Source organism: Branchiostoma belcheri, unplaced genomic scaffold, assembly GCF_001625305.1.
Source record: "Branchiostoma belcheri isolate BF01 breed outbred unplaced genomic scaffold, Haploidv18h27 scaffold3, whole genome shotgun sequence".
Lineage (NCBI taxonomy): Eukaryota > Metazoa > Chordata > Leptocardii > Amphioxiformes > Branchiostomatidae > Branchiostoma > Branchiostoma belcheri.
In genome coordinates, this window is record NW_017803909.1 from 2377531 (window position 1) to 2396889 (window position 19359).

Below are 19359 nucleotides of genomic sequence, written 5' to 3' on the forward strand. Positions count from 1 at the left end.
ACAGTCATGTTTGGCATTATTTTATTTCGTCTTTAGTAGTACAAAATGTACAAGTAGTTACAATTGTCCACTACTCCAAGCTTGGACTTTTTGGTCCCATTCTGAGGTTTCAAAAATACTGCTCTAATATACTTCAAAATATAGTACTGTACTCCTATCCTAAGAAGCCAACTTTTTCCCTTTTGCTGTTCTCTTCTTTCTCCAAGGCTTCTTTAAGCCTAGAATTCAGCACCACTCCCACTTTCTTACCAGACTGTAAAAGAAGAGCAAATATTTTAGCTTACACCATGTTAAACTAGATCTACAGGTACAATCTTGGGAGTAAACGAAGACAAACACAAACCCCTATCATTAGCATTTAAGTGGGTAAATTATATAATGAGAAATACAAACCTCTATCATCTCATAGATGCTCTCAGGGTCCAGACTCCCCGAGCCTTCCTTGTTGAGGCCAGCAATGGTTCCCTTCTGGGTGACTCCAACTGTGAGTCTGGCCAGGGAACACAGCTCTTCCTCCCAACTAGCATCCACTACATGTCTGTGGCCAATCTGTAGGGATATAAACACATAGTAACACAAGTAACAATACAAAAGCCACACGGTACTGTGTAACAAAATAAGGGCAAGATATCTCTGATCAAGGACTTGCTCTGATCTAGAAAAGCTTTCTTAGGCCCAGCATGTAAATTCTGTGGATGGTATCCACTGTAGACTCCAAATCTTAAGTGCAAAAGTGGAAAAAGGGCAAAAAGATGCTTAGATTTTCAAAATGGAGACCACAGATATTGTAACAAGGATTGAAGCAACAAAATAAGCCATCACAGCCATCAAGTCTTTTATTCCTGTATTCAAGAAGTAGAGACTGTGCCACTAGCATAACAGCCTAATTAACTACACTCAAGGTTATCTCACACTGGTGGAAATTAAGTATCATATAAAGAAGCACAGCAAAGTAAAAGGCGCCCATAGTGACTGTCTATACCTTGCTCAATGTGACAATAAGAGGTACATTGTCCACGTCCAGCCTTTTGACATCATATGGGTCATCTGACAGCTCAATCTCCTGTTGACCCTCATCATCTGCCGTCACTATCACTGTGGGAATTCTGGTACCACAAGAAAATTCACAGCATGAAACATTTAATACATGAAGGATAGGTACTGCAAATTTTTAGTGGTTTTATTTTAACTTACATGTACACCTCTCCACTGCAAATTCACGATACCATAAATATGCATCTCCAATGTATCACTACAGTACTACAGATTTGTTTCAATCTAACTTGAAATTAAGTCTCTGCAAAAATACATGTAAATGAATTTACAGTAGTAGCCTTCAACAACACCTCTTCTGAAATACCTGAATTGTCTCAACTCACCTTGTGTTATAGAGGGCAGCTTTGACAGCTAGAGATACAGCATCAAACAGGTTCCCTCCACACTCCAAAACCTGAGAGGTAAAGGGCCCCATTAATATATCAGTACATGTATCAGGAAAAACGTCTAGTGTATATAACATACCATTGTCTTAAGCAGTTAATATCTGTATACCTATAAAACTTTTATGGGAAAATCTAACATTCATGATTCACATTTTGCAAGTAACCATCTTTTATATACTTACAAATGTATTCTGTACCATTAGCTTCAGAACAGAAAATCCTAAAGCTAAGTTTTTGTCATCTAAAAACAACAGTCATTAGATAAAGGCTGACAACTGTCAATGCCAAAGAAATCAATCTCCGTTAGCTCACAGTCTGTTGTTATCAGCTTTTGTTAGTGCCACTGCACACTCTATGAAATTGTTCCTTAAAGGGGACTGCAGTACCTTCAAATACTGCTAGGAAGAGCAGCTGTACTAATTCTTACCAGGACATCCACAAAGAGGACCCAACACTGCCCTCCTGGTATGATGCACAGAGCAGTCAGATCCAGGGTACTTTTGCTGTTGAATATTCTTTGTAAAGCATTAGAGACCTCAATGGCTAGTTCTTCTCCTCCTCTTCCTTCAAACTCGGGTGAAGCATTGGCTGAACTGAAGAGAATAGAAATATCATATAAATGCAAAGGTGTATTTAATAACATTAACTTAATTTTTTAGTTAAGGAAAGACCATCCATCATTTGATGTCAATTGACTGTCAACAGAGTTGTATCTCTACACTTGACAAAGATGTCAAATTTTAATGACCATTTGTATCTATTGTGGGGACTAATCAGTTGAAAGAAAGATTCCAGCACACTTACCAATCTACAAAGAATTCTAGTTTTCCTTCTTTTGGTCTTCCTGGATCTGGCTCCCCCATCTCAGCTTTTACACCAACCAGAATATCTGTGTTACCCTGAAATAGAGAAACAAACATGGAACTACAAATCAATACTGTTAGAGTTACTCAGCACTTATGGTACAATGTTGCCAGCTAGCAGTGTAGGACCAAACTGCAGTAGCAAAGTACAAGTAGTGTCATGAGTAGTGTCATGTCTGAGAACTTGCTACATTGTATCTAGAAAATTACCATATTGTTTCAACATCACCTTTGCTTATGAAAGTTGATATATAAATGATTATAATATGTATGTACAAATGTATTTTCTGAAGCTATCACTAGTAGTAGTACAAGCTAACTGTCCATAGAATAAAAAGATAGATGACCCACCAGTCTGAGTCGAGCAGATCCGCTGGTGTTGGACACCACGTCAGTTTCCACCTCGACATGTCTGTAGTCTTCACAGGCACGGCCGTCAGACCGCAGGTCATCCTACACATGGGAGGACAGACAGCTTTAAGTTTAACAACTTCCAGATAACACTGGTTCCTGATTTTTCTCATGTAATTTTCAAAAGAAGCACCATGTTTGAAACTTTATATCACAATTTAAGTAAACTTTCTACTTGATGGACATGCACCATTTAAAGAGCATTAGATTATATACATTGTATAAGTCATATAAAATATTATAGTTTTTTTAGCCTGGGTGCTAATATATATGTATGCTGGGGCTAACATACTCGTTCCCCTTTTAGGGTGGATGGCACCTAGGCCTAGCCGCGGCGACTGTTATGGCACCCAGCGTAATACATGTAACGTTAATTTGTTATTTTTGTATAGCCCCACTAAACAACAAACGCATGTCACCTGGATTATTGGAGCCTAGAATGTCTAGATACTACAGTAACAGCAAGTAACCAGCATGGTATGAATATGACAAGTAACTGTACATGGAAAACTTCATATGATAATTCTTATGAGTGAAGATGCAAGCCTGCGGAAGCCGCCATCTGCCCCCCCCCCCCTTCGTACATTTCTAACGACAACCACGTTTACACCGATAACCAATCATAGTCGTGTATACTGTCATAATTTCCGCACGGTTATAGCCAGCCTTACCTGTACTCCGTGGACAATAAACAGCCTTTCCGCGTCGCTCAGAACTCCTAACGTGGAAGACATGCTTCCTCAGCTCCGGACAACACAATGTGTACTACGTCATCCGTTCTTGTGTACCCACATATTTGGTGACGTAACACGTCGTGTGCGGAAGGGGGGAGTCAGCTGGTGAATTTTGCCAATTTTACGCGGAATTTCTCACGTATCTGGGCGGTAAGTGCGTTAAGTTTATCATCATTGTGTTCCTAATATTATATGGCGTGTGTGGAGTGCTTTATTTGTTGTGAATGCCCTCAAAAGACGGCTGTTGGAAGCAGACGCGTAAAATGAGATGTATGCGCGATGGGTGTGTGCGTGACCTAGCGAACAGAACATTTACATGTTCTTGACGATCAAGACATCAGTGTCCGGAGATACATGAGATCGTGCAAGTTTCCCTAAAAACACAGGCTATCGGAACGTATGGTGAATCCCTGGATGTATCGGTACCATTCTTATCACATACACAGTTGAGCAAGTGGTGTCACTAGGGAATTCTTGGTGTAAAACAGCCGGCATAATTTTTGGCCTGCGTCAACATGATCTGATAGTGATAGTTGATGTGATACTTCATGTACTGTAATAGTGTATAATGATGTTTCATGAGATCAGTCGGGATTCGTAGGTCTGTAAGAATAGAACTATCGATTCTTAATATACATAATACTTAGTACATGTATGAATGGGAGCTATTATTTGTTTCTTCAAAATCCTTTTTTTTTTTTTCGAAAACAGAAAGCTTTTCCCATCTGTCAGTGTCACCATACATCAAGTTCACCAAATAGTCTGTTGCATCTGATCTTACATTACATGTGTACTGCAGGCCAGGATTTTTATTGAACTCAAGGGTCCTAGTTGTCTTAATGTATTAAAGAGTACAGTTTGCGTAGTTTGCCAGGAGGCATATTTTGAAACGGGTTGAACCACTTTTGTGTAATGACATTGTTTGATCTTTTCCTAACTGTCAGGTCTGCATGAATGCAGTGGCACCCGCAGTCAGTCTGGAGGGCGATGATCAAGAAATAACCACGGCCACCACGCGCTTGACCACCAACCACCAACATGCAGCCAATGGACACACAGCAGTCAATGTAGCCAACGGACACTCTGCCATCACTGTTGTAAGCGATGACGAACAGAGCCCCTCTAGTGAGGGCAACCCAGTCACCCATGCTTTAACCAATGCCTACTGTGACAGCGTAGAAAAACTCCCACAAGTCATCGAAGTTTCTGGGCGAAGTCGGGACGGCGGACCGGGTTCCGTGATGTTGGGCGGGAAGGTGTGGTTCGTGAAGGACGGTTGCGGCGTGACGTGCGCGGTGTTCACGTACCTGCTGGTCCTGTACGCAGAGTTCGTGGTGATGGGAGTTATCCTGTTCCCCTCCAACAGCCTGGTCTACAGTATCATCAACGCAGTCATCTTCAACTTCTTTGCATTCCTGGCTGTCGCCTCGCATGTGAAGGCCATGTTAACAGATCCAGTAAGCCTGTGATTTAGTATCAAATATATTTTCTGTATCAGAGAGGGTGAGCTAGCCTGGGTGCCATCCGAATTTGTAACGGCTCCCCCGAAAAAATCTTTGTTGTAGTACTTGTTTAGATTCTAAAATTAGCTCCCATTTTTCGGGGAGCCGTTACAAATTCGGATGGCACCCAGGCTAAGGGTGAGCTACATGTAGCTGTAAACTGGAACAGCTGCACTGGGATACAAAATATTATGCCACTTCCATCCCTGCACTGTGGCTGCACATTTTAGGAATTCCTCAGCTATTAGCTCTGATGGGATATGAAAATTAGAAAATTATCACCAAGTACAACGTAGATACAAATATCAATAAATCTTTGTGTCTTGTTAAGCTTTACATGAAATATGATGAAAATGATATTACTGGTAAATAGTCACAGAAATACATTTTTGGTCATATCAGTACATGTATGTGCTGGGACTTGATTTGTTGTAACATACATATTGTACTGTATACAGGGTGCCGTACCTAAAGGTAATGCTACTAAAGAGTACATTGAGGGACTGGGGCTGAAGCCAGGACAGGTCGTCTACAAATGTTCCAAATGCAGTAGCATCACACCGGAGAGGGCTCATCACTGCAGGTAACTTTAGAGTTCTATTACAGTGTATGTACTGTCCGCCTATTAACTACTCCATTATGTAAGTCCCAATGATAGAATCGTAGACCTTTGATACTTGTTAGTAGGTGTATGTGTACTCATTCTGTAATCAAGTGAAAAGAAAATTAAATTTTGTATTTCAATCTTTTCTATTTTCTAACAATGTGTTAGCCTCTGTTAACATGTGTCCTGCACTATCACTTAAAAAACCATAAGTTAAACTTAAAGAAACTAAAGATCAATTCAATTAGAAGTAACGCACAAAAAAAGCTTAATTACTTGATGCGATGCAATGAATGATTTGAATCAATGAAAAACAGCCACTGATTTTGTTGTCCAAACAAATGACTAAAATATCAGTATCTGTTGTTTTCGTTTTACACATTTAGGCTGCAGTAAGGGCTAAATTTCATTGTAATTTGCTTAGTTAGAAAATTACCCTTCCAGTCTGTCTATAGTTTTGGCAGCTCCACACAAAAAGAGGTTAATGTCATCAATACCGAAGTATACACTGACACATTTCAGACAGTGCCAACCCATATTCAGGCAATTTAGTCTAAATGGCAGGTCATCATTGCCCCATTGTAAGACCCATTTGGTTCTACATTTCCTTATAAGGGAATGTGCTGTTTTTGCAAAAATGCATCTCGTCTTTGAAAGCAATGGTCGTCAAATGGGGCATGCAATGTTATTGCTGTGATGTCGATTGATGTCAGAATGTTTTTGGAGCTGCTATGATAAAATATGGTAAACATAGTGTGTTATGCAAAAACTGTGGTGATACATGTAAATTCCACCCTTTCTAGCTATATGTGATTACTTTAATAAAGCGCTTTGTTTTCCATTTAGCAAACCTTTATGTGAGGCTTCAGTTATTGACCTACTTTTTTTACACGATGTACAATTGCAAAATGGCTAAAAAAAACAAAATGACAGAATGTCATAAAGTGAATGGACCTTATGGCAGGAGGATTCATTATGTTGTATTTCTGCTCTTGCAGCGTTTGCAGAAGATGCATTCGTAAGATGGACCACCACTGCCCCTGGGTCAACAACTGTGTGGGAGAGGGCAACCAGAAGTTCTTTGTTCTCTTTACTGTGAGTGACCATTTGATTCAGCTTCTTCTTGTCTTATAAGACATGATGGAAATTTTCTATGAGCTTGGACCATGTTTTTGAGCATTCCATAGATGTTGATTTGAGGTATACATGTGTACTAACTACATCACTGTGTTATACTGATAGTGATTATGATATGTTGCATTAGATTGTTGTAGGTTTTGGAAGATTTAGTGAGGTATTATGTTTTGAGCCTTGTCCACATTTCGGGTTTCTGTTTCAGATGTACATAGCAATCATCTCCCTGCATGCCCTGATCATGGCTGGCATCAAGTTCTTCGGCTGTATGGACTCACAATGGGAAGGTAGGTCAATGAACCGAGGAACATGAACAGCAGTGGCGTGAGGTTACCTTGTTCTGAAAGGTGCAATCTGTTCTTTAATTAAGGGAAATTGTATGGTTATTCTTTGGGAAATAAATAAAAAAAATGACAAGGTAAATAACCAAAACAAATGCAGTTTTACTTTTTGAAAAAAAAAGTGTTCTTCAAAATCTCATTTCAATGTGAACATATATATTGTCTTATAGCTTACAGTTTAAGTTTTGGTAACTCCAAACATGATACCAGTCTATACTTACAAGTTGAATGTGTCCTACTGGCCTCCTACATGTGTTTTGCTCTTGTTTTCAGCAGAATGCAGCAGGTTTTCTCCCCCAGCTACCATCATCATGATGATCTTCCTGGTGTTCGAGGGCTTGCTGTTTGCCATCTTCACTGCCGTCATGTGTGGTACCCAGCTGCACGGCATCTGCAATGATGAGACTGTGAGTGACTGTTGTCAATGACGAAATAGAATTGATTACCGTACATCTGAATAGATGTTATTCTGTGACTTGTGACGTCAAGGTTGATGCATGTCAATCTTCTATCTGCTATGTAAGGTGTGAAACGTAAGAAGACTTAAGTGACCACAACTGATTTTAAGAGATCCAGATCAGGAAAATTATTTGAATATTACAGGAGCTACAGGTGAAAGTATTTGGTAGAACTTACTCAATTTCTTCAAAACTGAAATTATGATAGTGTTGATGATAGTGAATGAACATGTACTAGTGTGAACATTTATACATAAACTGCACATGTCCACTAATGATCATGACTTGAGTTGCCCTTGTGAGTCCAACAGACCAAATATACATCAACATTAACCAACCTGGTGTTCCCGTCTTCAGGGAATTGAACAGCTGAAGAAGGAGTCTCCGTCTTGGGAGAAGAAAGGGAAGTGGATGAGCATCAAGGCCGTGTTCGGACACGACTTCTCGCTGGCCTGGTTCTCCCCCTTCAACCAACCTGACATCAACAGTGGCAAGAGTCCGCCCTATCTCTACCATGTTTAAAAACATGTCCTCACTACACCCACTGATATTGTTTAGAGCAAGGTGTCTGCTGAGGGATGGAAAAACACTGTTCAGTACAGTACTAGTACGGTGTTGTAATGGGAATAATAAGGTCAAAATGTCTGCATGACCATGAGTAGGTCACTTACCACATTTACCAGAATAATTGCACACCTCCAAGAAGCTTGTCCTTTTTTTGAAAGAAATGCATTCCTAGCCTAATTTATGCCTGCTAGGGGACATGTGTAATTTTGCACACAACTGATATGGGTGAATATGGAAAAAAGATACAATTTTCAGTGTAATTGAATTTGATGAACATGTAGCAAAAGCATCACAGCTACGCTTTATAAACAATTGGTTCATGCAGGAAAAGTTGCAATAGTTTCGTTTCTGAATCTTTTACAAGTTAGATCTATAGTCACTTGCAAAAAGATTTTTTGAATGCCATGCTTGTATTTTTACATGCTTTGGCTCCTTTAAAGTAAGATGGGAAGATAAGAAACAGCTACGCAGAAAACTTTTTCAACACTTATGTAGTAGAGTTAACTAATTTAAATTTGAATGTGTATAAAATGTATTTTCATCAATGTTTCAAGAACATAACATTGATAGAAAAGTACTGTACGATCAAAAATTGTTAGGACTGGTGATTCTATTTAGTTATTGTTGTGGAAAGTAGCAGTGATTAGCAATGTAGCAATGTCTAGCTATTTTTTGTGCTTTGTTACTAGTAACTTCTATACATTTTTACCAAGAATGTAACAGATCCAATATAACATGCACCAGCAAGAACTCTTGATGAAGACTTGTTTGGCAAAACAAGTGTGCTGGTCAAACTTTTGATACTTATGAAACGTAAAAACTTGCGTGGGCTGCATGGTACTTGTACTTAAAGCATTTCTGGCTGATAATTCCATAGTAGCAAAGTATTGAAATCTGTAATTGTGGTTGTGGACTTCTGTATTAAATTTTGTAAATAGATGGAATACTAGTAATAGTGTAGCTCAAAATGATAATCATATGCCCCAAGGTATTGACTGGTAAGATGGGTGGTGGAAGGTAAAATTATCATCAGGAGAATTGAACAATTGCACAACTGCTAATAATCCTTGAAAAGCAAGGGCTAAAGCGGCATCGAACAATTTGAAACCCGAAAGAAGATGAAAAACAAAGTACCAGAAAGCTGATGGATAAAAACGTGCACATTTTTGGCTCATGTGAACATTATGTCCACATTACGTGCTGCCAATCTCACATGATCGTATTCTCTACTCTGTCCTTGACTCTGACGTGAATCTACCTCTGCACAGTGTTGTCTTCAATAAGCGGCAAATTCCAGCTGCCTTTGTGTGTAGCTTCTTCTTGGGACTATTCCATTCAAAAAAGTTGTGGGGGAAATTCACTAAACTTCATTACCAAGACTATTAGTAATTTTTTCCCAATTAATGGTCTACGTCAGTTCTAGGAATTTATCAGTTACATACTACAATGTAGTACCTTTAATTATTCATATGATCCTCTCTTACAACTAGACAGTTTTTATTGCCCTTCCACTCTTTTCAAATGGAATAGCCCAAAGAAGACATGTAGTACTCATAGTCCTGTAGGTGACAGTGTAGCATTTCATATGTTAAGGTTGTTGGCAAGCTTGATGTTAAATACCTGTACATACATGTAGACTATAACTTTAGTGTTACTATCAATGTGACAAGCATGACTCTACTATTGTAAGTTGTAATGGTCTACGTGTAAAACTTGTGACTTGAGATTACAAATGAATGAGGTAAAATTCTTTCACCTTTGTGATTGGTACCCATTACCATGATTACCTGTATTTCCCAATGGAAGATGTTTGTAGTTTTTGCATCAATTCTACTATGTCCTGTGAATTCCAGGGTATACCGTAACTATTGGCATTGTCCTAGATCCTGGATGTAATGTTAGGAAACTTTGTAGGGCCATATTTTCTAATACAAATTGAAGTCACGTAAAGTTTGAATTACCTTGAAAACCAAATTTCTACTCTTCAAAGAGACACACTTTAACACTAATCAAGTCACTTGATTCAAACTTTCAAGTACAGTTAAAAATATGGTAACTAAGTACAATTCTCAATGCAGAGAGCCCATGATATGTAACTGAAACAACAGGAAACTTATCAAAAGTTTCTGAGGTGTTCTATATCGTTGGGATTGTGATATTGTTAATAGAACTTCTGAGCCTATTAATCTGAATTTGATATTTATTAAGAGTTATGACTTCAGCTTTTCTGCATGTTCAAAAATTTTACAGCTGTCAGAGTAGAAATGAAACGAGTGAGGATGTATATATAAAGAACAATGTACAGAAATTGAGTGAAGGATTTGAAGGGATATATTTGAATGTGTAACGGAGACTCGAATTTGATGATGACTATAGGAGTAGGTTTGGAACTATTCATTGAAACTTCAAATGAGCAGCATAGTATTCTAAGCAGTGGTTGTCTCAGAACATCTTCGGAATTTTGGAAAATTGACACAATTATTAAGATTTCAAATTTGCCAGCAATAATATCTCTTTTCACTGTTTTTCATAACATAGTTTACCAATATTCTGCAGAATACTTATACTTTTATAAACAGCTCCTTACACACAGAGATACTGTAGGCAGTACTTTGTTATGACAAGTATACTAGATCAGATAATTGCAGAATAACAGGTCACATTTTTTAAAAGTGCAACAGTGATAGAAGGAACTTTAAATTAATGTTTGCTGTGACATGTCAGGTATTGGGTCAGAAACTTAACTGTAAACTGCAGGTACAGCTTTCTATCCTGGGTTGCAGTTGGTTTGAAAGATGGTAGGATAAATGATCTGGGTGTGTAAAATACATGCTTCTTCAAATAATTCAATCTTTTGCTTTGAAGCAGTGCATGTTACACTACTTCTAATTAGTTTAGTTCTAGAATTTTAACTTCACCAATAAAAATCAAGTGGAACCATGCAGTGCTATATGTTAAGGATAAAATAGCAGACGTGTATTGATAACATATGCATTGGAGCTGTTCTTTCCATTGAAATCAATCAAGAATTATTTTGAAAGTACAGACATGAAATACATACAAAGGTGAAGGACTGTACATATCTGTTCAAATGTTGCTGCGAGTACTGTATTTTTTTTGCATAATGACTAAATGGGATGACTTTTAGAAAGATAGTTAAGACAGGAAATTGTCAGTACTTCAAATGTTTGGACATTAAATAAATAGATGTTCTGTCATCAATATGATACAGCTTCAATAAAGTTTAAAAGATATCAAAATCTGCTCTGCAGTTTGTAATTGTGGTGGGTAGTAGGCATGTGGTGAGTAGTAGGCATGTGGTGAGTAGTAGGCATGTGGTGAGTAGTAGGCATGTGGTGAGTAGTAGGCATGTGGTGAGTAGTAGGCATGTGGTGAGTAGTAGGCATGTGGTACTTCACATGGCAGCTTGAGGCATACAAAGTATTCATACATACCAGTAATTATCTACATTGTATTTGCACAATATACTACTGATGAAAATGGAACACACAAAAATATAGTGCATTTCATACATTATAATTGTGCTTTTTCGGATTATAGGAGCAATATATATATCATTCTATAAAAGAATCAAGGTATCAAAAAGTTTGTACAAGTGGAAAACCAAACATGTTAATGACACACTTAATGTGCATAAATTATGAGCTCACCTTTTTTTCTTACAACAATTGCAAACATTACATTCAGCACAATGTTGTTTCTCCCACAAATGGATAGTTCAAAGCTGTGAAACAAATACAGTACGTACATCGAGCATCTGCATCTTACAAGCTTTAATAACACTCTACCTAAACAGTAAATCGTATTTCTGTACAAAACCAGTGGCTTCTTTTACATTCTTATTTGCTTGCTTTAACTTCCTTCATCCATTATCTTGTCTCCACTAGCTTACTTAGTTATCAAATATCACCTCCATGTTTCAGTTATGTTGATAAACATAGCAAAGTTTTTTTAGCAATCTACACCTTCTCAAAGTCAATACCATGATAGAATCCACCAAAAATCATACCTAGTCATAGAAAAAAACTAACTACTTTTAATTGCTTACATATGATATTGTTGTGGATGCTGAAAACACATGATGCTGTCTACATTCTGTACAAATTAGCTTCTGCTTTGCAGGTAAGCATCTCTGGTGACAGAAAGCTCAGATTCTTATTGCTAGCCTGTCTGTTTACTTCTTGTTTTTCAACTCCTCAAACCTGCGCGTTAGGTCATCAAAGTCTACGTCATCCCCCCCAGCAGAGGCTCCACCAATGGTGTTGCCCGGGTTGGGGAAGCTGTTTGACGGGACACACGGCAAGTCTGGCAGACTGTCTGTGTTTGTGGGCGGGGCACTTGGTGCAGGCGGCATGGGCATGGGCGGGTTGACTGGTGGAATGTATGCTGCAGCATTTGGTGGGTATGCAGGATCGTTGGCCACTGTGTTATACGCTGGTGCCTGAAAAAAGGGAAACAAGTTTTACATTAAAACTAACATTTTTTCAAACTTAAAAAACAGGTTTAAGTTTCTTTTCTCAACATGATCTAATAGCTGCACCACACCATAATGAGCACATTTAGCATTATGATGAAGCAGCTGTAAAATGCTTTGATTTGATGTGACAAGCAAATCAGCCAGGTCTTGATTTGAGGTACAAATTGCAAATTCACTGCATTTGCTAAACCAACAGATCATACCATCTATATCAACAATGGTTGAGATACATGATTTCAATTTTCCACCAATATAAAACCTCCACCAATTGAAGCACTTTACATTATTCTACAACTTACAGGTGTGGAAGGGTTGCCAACAGGTGCTTGGGTAGGGAGTGGAGGAGGCTGCTTGGCACTAGGCGCCTGTGAGATACAGCACTAAATGTCACTATGGTGATTGAGCATGCAAGCCGTGCACTTAAGTTTGAAGCAACAGACTACAGGTGCAAACATACACACACACATGACAACAGGAATTGGACAACAACATTATGGAAACAGTGGTTAGGACACATGCATGTGTCTGTGAGGGGACAAGCAAGCATTTCAGCAATGGTGATATTTGAAGTGCATAATATAAACACACAATGAAAACAATGGTAACATACTGACTACAATTTATACTTTTAGTCAACAATCAAAGCTGTGTATTTACTGCAATGGATAAAGTTATCAAAATAATGGAATAGTAAATAGTTGTGAAGTCTGCATCATGAGAAATTTCAGCCACAAAGGAAAAAATGTCATTACATGCCCACTTTTAACATCTGATTCAGTATGTCCCACTTTAACGTTTGTTTCCACATGTTACCGTTCACAATCCACCAGACTGTTATTACATGCATTTTTCTACCATGCACAACTAACAGGGCCTTGCTGTCCAGACATGGCTGGTGTGTGGGTAGGTTGGGTTTGTTGTGCCCTATTGTAGTGGTGGGGAGGAGGGTGCCAGTTACTCGGTGGGTTAAAGGGGGTGAGCTAGTTCTAATTTATAAATGTGGTTAAGGCAGGTAATGGTGCTTAAGGTAGACATCTTGATACATTTATGCTGGAAAGAGAGTTTGTATCATAGACTGCAACAAAAAGATCAAATGAAGTTTTACTTGAAGCTCAAACTACAAAGTATTTCTAAAAATAAATCAAACATTTCAGCCGATCAAATTTTCCCTATTTCAGTGACATAACAATCTAGAGCTTGATCTACCTGTGACAGGTCTCCATATAGCAACTCAGGCTTGTATAATGAATGGAGTATTGTTGTAAGAAAGACATTCACTTCAGTATTGTACATCATAAAGAACATTCCAACATTTGATTCAATTAGATTTAATTAGATTGCACAACAATGAGCATCAGAATACCCTATTCATTGTATGGCAAGTTGTCATAACTTATGTTCATCAAAATTATTTTCCTGTTTGATTACAGTATGCTATAAGTAATTGTCCTGTGTTAAAAGCAAATAGGAATTTCATATGTATCAATAATGAGCACCAAATACAACAGGCAAATACAATGTAATAATGCCTTTGCCATTAGTTGTTCTATAGGGTTGTAGTTGCAGATATTCTACTCTATGCATCTTGGCTACCTACTAATGGTAAAAAGAAATTGTTATGCAATAGCAAAAGGTTAGAATGAGGTGGGGAGAAAAAATAAGGAAACAGGTTAGAACTTGTTAAGATGCTACTGTGCACAATGAGCTCTGCTGCACCCAAATCCCTGGAAACTTTCCCCACACCTGTGGTGCCTGTGGAAGTCCACCCGAGGGCCCTCCCAGTCTGCCAGCAGCCTCAAGCTCCTTCTGATAGGCTAGGTAGTCGTCTGGTGTCATCCTAGGCTGCTGTATCAATCATTACATGTACAAAGGTTTCATCAAGATAAGTGAAGGCGTGTAAGGGTTTCCCTACTTTGATCTGCCTTAAATGAATATTTAATTTAGTAACAAAACCAATGATCTTGGAGCAGTCACCCACAATTTAATGTGAATGTCTCTTCTTGCTTTGTGAATATTTCTGTTGTGTAGAAGAATGTTACCCTAGCCTGTACCTTGGAGAGCTTTACTACCATATAATGTTGTGTTTACCCTTATTTCTTCACCACTTGATGAAATCTGGGAGGGGTTGGGTGGAGTCATGGACATGTTAGTTTATGAGTTTGAGGTTAGGCCTACCTCAACCATCACCAACTGCCAACCATGTAGGTCTCATTGGAAGCCAATCTAAGCTATGTGTATACTTAATATGTGCAAGATACTAGTCTTAGAGACTTGCTCATGCATCTATCTTTACTTTCCCTTAAGATCTTGCTTATATGTAGAAGTATAACCACAACATCAATATTTATGTAGTGCAAATTGAACAAAAGCTTCATTCAAAAAGTCGAAATGATCGTTAATGCCTATTGGAAAATAAAGATAGATGCATTATCTAACAAGCTCAGAAATAACTATAATAGGCACTATGCTTGAACACAATGCTGACAGAAATACCTGTGGGGGTGGATAGTTGAATGGTTGGAGGGCTGGGCCCTGTGCAGGGAGGGGGGGTGCAGGCATGCCACCACCACCACCACCACCAGAACCCCCTGGTCCCTTCTTGTCATCGATGTCTAAGTTCAGGAGGTCATCTGCTGACATTGGGATTTCTGCATCCTAAAGCAATATACAAAACAGACATTTATTACATCATCATCAGCCGACCATATTGGTCGGGGTTACTAGTATATCACCCCTTACGAGGTGACATACCCTTTCGTTAGATTAATACAAGACGGGGTTTGCAAGGCCTCCGTCCGGGGTATAGTCACCATGTGGCTGATACGGAACAGAGGTTCACCAGGCTTCCATCCGGGTGATTTGAAGCGAATCACCAACTCCATAGAGTAGACATTTATTACAACATACTCATAATGTTACTATTATGTTAGGCAAAAACATTTCAAAGGTGAACAGTATATTTTGGTTTAATATGACAAACCTTCTAATATAATGAAAATGAGACTGTATATTGATGTTTCATTTCAGTTCAGTTTGGGATGGCCCAGAAACCAAGACCATTGATGTATACAAGCTAGAAAGCAAAATTCTAACTGTACTTAGTACATGTTACGGTAAATTTACTCACCATCATAACAGTAGGGTCAGGCTCAAACAGAACGTTGTTAGCCTTTGCAATCTCGATAAGGTACCGTTCTACCAGGATACGGGGTGGGGCTTGCTCACTCATCTTGTGCATCAACTGTAATAATGGTAATCCCACAACAGCAACAGTCATCACAAGTTTTATTTCACCTTTAATACTCTTAGACAACCACTATGTTGAGCATCTTTTTAAGGCAAGAATGAAGAAAGTTAAAGATCACTACTAGATGTGGAAGTTACCTTACTTGTAACTTTCCATATTAGACTGATGCAAACAATGTTGCTGTATTCGTAACTGAATATACTAGTACACCAAAACATTAAAAATAGTTTCTGGAGCAACAGTTTTGCCCCATCACTGAAATATAGTTCACCTATTATTCTAATTGGTTAGACTTACCCTTTCATTGACAGAGGCAATCTCATTGTTACGACACAGCTTCCCAAACTCTTTCCCATACTTAGCACACAGTTGGTCAGAGACCTGGAACACAATGTTAAGGGCAATCATCAGTCTCTGTTTTGGAACTTCTTGCAAACAATGGAACAAAATCATTGACTATGTTGGTCTGCTGCTTTTTTGATACACTCTTCATTCAAACTTCTTTTAAGTCACTAAAATGACATTCTCAGTACTGTCATTAGCTTGCACAAGTTTTGACTGTTATTTCAAACATATACAAGCTGACATTTTATACAGCATAAGTTCAATGAACATGTTCTCTTAACACTCACCACTTTCAACTCTTGTACTTCTGTACTCATGCGAGGAGCCGCCCAGATCAGTGTAGACACTGCTTCCTGAAGTCCTTGTTCTACAGTTCTGAATAAGATTGACAGTAAATGTTTAAGTTTAGCAATGCCGACACAAACTGTCACAAACTTCAAAAGCAAGTAGTTGGCACAGACTGCTCTTACATGTAGCTATTGCTATACAAAAGAAGGAAGCACAAGCACAGGGTAATATACATTGTCCTGACTACTTACTTCATGCTCTCGATAAGACCAAATCGAGCAAGGAGCAGATCACAGTACATCTCAATCAACTCCATGGCCTCGACTAGGTAATCTTCTCGGATGATGTGCTCCACCTGGTGACAGATGTATGAATGTCAGTAACTGTAAAGTACTGCATTTTTACTGTCTTTGAAAGTAATTCTTTATTTATTGATCGAAATTACAATTCATTTCTACACTTCATTACAAGTGTAAATATCAATGGTAGCAGGGTAAATGTAGAACAACGCAGAACAAGTTCCGTTCATGAGGAAGGACCAAATTTCAATGACCAGCTACCCACCCTTATCCTGGCTCTTTCATCTTTCCCATTGGCCAGGTACTCAGCGATCTCCTTCCGGGCCTTCTGTGCCAATTCAGCTGATCAGATGAAAAGAAAACAGCATTATTCTAACAACTTAGATAACCTAGACAAATTAGCATATTTCCTAGACATTACATGTAATTATATTATCTATCTTTGCAGACTTGCTGAGCTCCCACTTCCCAAAGAGGCAAACCATCAAGAAAACAAAGATGTGACATCTGTACATATAAGTTTTAAATCTCATTTACGTCAATGAATGACCACCTGCATGTATTTTTATAAGGAGATACAGGTAGACTAAGCAAGGACATTACTAAGCAAGCTCCTCAACTCAGGCTCTGTGCTTGATGAATTATCTGGTACATGTAACGTTACATACTTTTTTGGTCTCTGTAATACAGAGATACTAACTGTAGTAAAATTACAGGTTACGTAAAACTTTGGAAAAGATACTTGCTTTTCTTTTTCTCCAACAGCTTCAGACGGTTGATGGACAACCGAAGGTTTGTCTTCAGCTTGTTCCCTCTGAATCCTCCACCAAACATTGTGCTGTACCCTGGTCAGGAAAAAAGGTCTGACTGAGAGAACTTAAGAGAATGTAAATTTATGCAAGGACATTATACACAGATATAATGTCCTTGATTTATGTAATTCATAAGAGAGTCTTTGCTTACAACTATGTAAAAAAAAATCTATGTATGCTCCTGATGGATACACAAATCCTAACAACATTATCAACATTATTTCTTCAAGACTGTCAATGCTGTTACAAACCACTGCAAGATAATAATTTATCTTAATCTTATGACAAACCTACAATGGATAGATTTAGAGGACATGTGAAATTATAATATTGTAACAGTGCTAACTGACCATGCTAAATCGTCGTGCGACCTTTTAGTGTAGTGGTTAGCATTGGTGACCGCCAAGCGGACAACTCGGGTTCGATTCCCGGTTGTGACATGCTCGCCCCTTTCGGTTTTTACAGTGGCGCCCAACGTGGGGCTCGAACCCACGACCCTGGGATTAAGAGTCCCATGCTCTACCGACTGAGCTAGCCAATATCACATTACATGACTTGAAGATAAACATACAAAACCGACCTCAAACTATAAGATTTTCTAACACAAATGATAGCTTTGAGTAGGTAATGTACTATATTATGTAGTACCAGGTACAGGCGTAACTGCTGACCAGCTAGCCCGTGTTGCTGTGAGTCATGATCAGCTGAACTTCTTCCAAAGCAAGCAAAAATTCTCAAAGGTTCTGAAAAACATCGATTTCATCGGAACTATCTGAGTGACAGGACCTTACCTTTATTCCCTGGCTCCTCTAAGCTTCAAATGCGCGATGCAGCCGAACGCCTTGTTGACAGCAAGGTTATGTAGACTGTAAAACTCACCTGTTTCTGTGTTTTTATGCTGTACTGTGCTGCACTTCTGGTACGCTGAGTCTATTTCCGGTTTCTGTGCTGCGCATGCGTCATCTGGCGCAGTCAGTATCACATGAATCACGTGACCAAATCGTCATTGCTATATTTGGAACAGGCAGTGTCTCACACCGACGTTCGGGAAAGTATTTCGAAAATGGCGGCGTTTATGTCGTGGCACGAATGACGCAGACAAACGCTGACGTTTCCTTTCTAACCGAGTCACCGAATACGCTGTCATCCGGCGTGGAGAAGGAAGTGTAAGTTTAGTTTACGAGACGGCGAGCTCGTGCGAGTCTGGCTGGGGGAAAGATGGAGTCGGCACCATTTGCGTTTGTGAAGCCACAGGCTCATTCATCCCAGAGCAAGAAAACAACAAGGACACATGGTGGTGGTGGGAAGGACTCGACACTCAACGCCATGAGACGCTCTCAGCTCAGCAGAACCAGGAGTGAGACGAGGATTTTTGGTCAAGTTCAAGGGTTTCAAAAACCGAAACTGAACGATGTTCCCCTCAGCAGTGCCAAAATCACCCAGTTCAAAGCCATGGAAGAAAGGGGAAGTGTGGCTGCTCACCAAGACAGGCTGTCTGCACAGGAGAGATCCAAAACTTCACAGACAAATCAAATTAATGCTGAATACCAAGTTCAGGTAGAGCCTCACCTAAACCACCGAGCAGCATCCTATCCTGACTTCAGCTACTCTACTCCACCACGAGACGTCCATAATTTTCAGATGCAGGTTTACCCAACACCAAACTCTAAGTTTTCATCCCAACACTCCACTGTTGTGCCTGTTCCTGAGGACTTCGACTATGCTCCGGTGGACTTCACCATAGCCAGATCAGCTATCCCACCAGTACCTTTGAGTACAGCCATAGCCATACCACCTGTGCAGAGTAGCAGTAT

General features: G+C 39.1%; 4 protein-coding genes across 13 annotated transcripts in view; 2 read left to right on the plus strand and 2 right to left on the minus strand.

Annotated features, from left to right (window-relative positions):
• Nucleotides 1-71: 71 nt before the first annotated feature.
• LOC109473873 (exosome complex component RRP42-like) lies at nucleotides 72-3499 on the minus strand. The gene is made up of 8 exons (XM_019774000.1): nucleotides 3388-3499; nucleotides 2657-2758; nucleotides 2247-2341; nucleotides 1870-2035; nucleotides 1380-1450; nucleotides 983-1106; nucleotides 394-549; nucleotides 72-253 (listed from the first exon to the last, which is right to left on the minus strand). Exons 1-8 carry the CDS (start codon nucleotides 3448-3450, stop codon nucleotides 155-157), a joined length of 876 nt encoding a protein of 291 aa, XP_019629559.1. The 5' UTR covers nucleotides 3451-3499; the 3' UTR covers nucleotides 72-154.
• A 4-nt stretch (nucleotides 3500-3503) lies between these two features.
• LOC109473872 (palmitoyltransferase ZDHHC3-like) lies at nucleotides 3504-9454 on the plus strand. 3 transcript variants are annotated; one of them, XM_019773997.1, is made up of 7 exons: nucleotides 3504-3600; nucleotides 4395-4907; nucleotides 5411-5535; nucleotides 6555-6651; nucleotides 6896-6977; nucleotides 7305-7438; nucleotides 7847-9454. In XM_019773997.1, exons 2-7 carry the CDS (start codon nucleotides 4401-4403, stop codon nucleotides 8009-8011), a joined length of 1110 nt encoding a protein of 369 aa, XP_019629556.1. In that variant the 5' UTR covers nucleotides 3504-3600; nucleotides 4395-4400; the 3' UTR covers nucleotides 8012-9454. The 3 variants fall into 3 exon arrangements, with proteins under 3 accessions (XP_019629556.1, XP_019629558.1, XP_019629557.1); XM_019773999.1 differs by having other exon boundaries at nucleotides 7308-7438; XM_019773998.1 differs by lacking the exon at nucleotides 3504-3600 and adding an exon at nucleotides 3670-3872.
• Nucleotides 9455-11574: 2120 nt separating this feature from the next.
• On the minus strand, nucleotides 11575-19069 carry LOC109473820 (IST1 homolog). 8 transcript variants are annotated; one of them, XM_019773901.1, is made up of 11 exons: nucleotides 18425-19069; nucleotides 17480-17578; nucleotides 16999-17075; nucleotides 16686-16789; nucleotides 16434-16521; nucleotides 16099-16182; nucleotides 15682-15795; nucleotides 15048-15209; nucleotides 14298-14399; nucleotides 12854-12919; nucleotides 11575-12518 (listed from the first exon to the last, which is right to left on the minus strand). In XM_019773901.1, the coding sequence occupies exons 2-11, from the start codon at nucleotides 17565-17567 to the stop codon at nucleotides 12252-12254; spliced, it is 1152 nt and encodes a 383-aa protein (XP_019629460.1). In that variant the 5' UTR covers nucleotides 17568-17578; nucleotides 18425-19069; the 3' UTR covers nucleotides 11575-12251. The 8 variants fall into 8 exon arrangements, with proteins under 8 accessions (XP_019629460.1, XP_019629463.1, XP_019629464.1 ...); XM_019773904.1 differs by having other exon boundaries at nucleotides 17480-17600; XM_019773905.1 differs by having other exon boundaries at nucleotides 14298-14396; nucleotides 18337-19069.
• Nucleotides 18764-19359, plus strand: part of LOC109473337 (golgin-45-like) — a 1957-nt gene continuing 1361 nt past the window's right edge. The window contains exon 1 of the mRNA XM_019773203.1: nucleotides 18764-19013. Coding sequence (XP_019628762.1) covers nucleotides 18764-19013 — 250 coding nt within the window. The remainder of the gene's footprint in view (nucleotides 19014-19359) is intronic.

Coding starts and splice junctions, on each gene's coding strand:
- LOC109473873 (XM_019774000.1), bottom strand. CDS start 3,450: ATGTCTTCCACGTTAGGAGTTCTGAGCGACGCGGAAAGGCTGTTTATT. Junction 2,342..2,656: donor GATCTGCTCGACTCAGACTG/GTGGGTCATCTA, acceptor TCTCTATTTCAG/GGTAACACAGATATTCTGGT. Junction 1,451..1,869: donor TCCTCTTTGTGGATGTCCTG/GTAAGAATTAGT, acceptor TTTACCTCTCAG/GTTTTGGAGTGTGGAGGGAA.
- LOC109473872 (XM_019773997.1), top strand. CDS start 4,401: ATGAATGCAGTGGCACCCGCAGTCAGTCTGGAGGGCGATGATCAAGAA. Junction 5,536..6,554: donor GAGAGGGCTCATCACTGCAG/GTAACTTTAGAG, acceptor CTGCTCTTGCAG/CGTTTGCAGAAGATGCATTC. Junction 6,978..7,304: donor TATGGACTCACAATGGGAAG/GTAGGTCAATGA, acceptor TCTTGTTTTCAG/CAGAATGCAGCAGGTTTTCT.
- LOC109473820 (XM_019773901.1), bottom strand. CDS start 17,567: ATGTTTGGTGGAGGATTCAGAGGGAACAAGCTGAAGACAAACCTTCGG. Junction 16,522..16,685: donor GGTCTTATCGAGAGCATGAA/GTAAGTAGTCAG, acceptor AATCTTATTCAG/AACTGTAGAACAAGGACTTC. Junction 14,400..15,047: donor TCAACTATCCACCCCCACAG/GTATTTCTGTCA, acceptor TGATTGATACAG/CAGCCTAGGATGACACCAGA.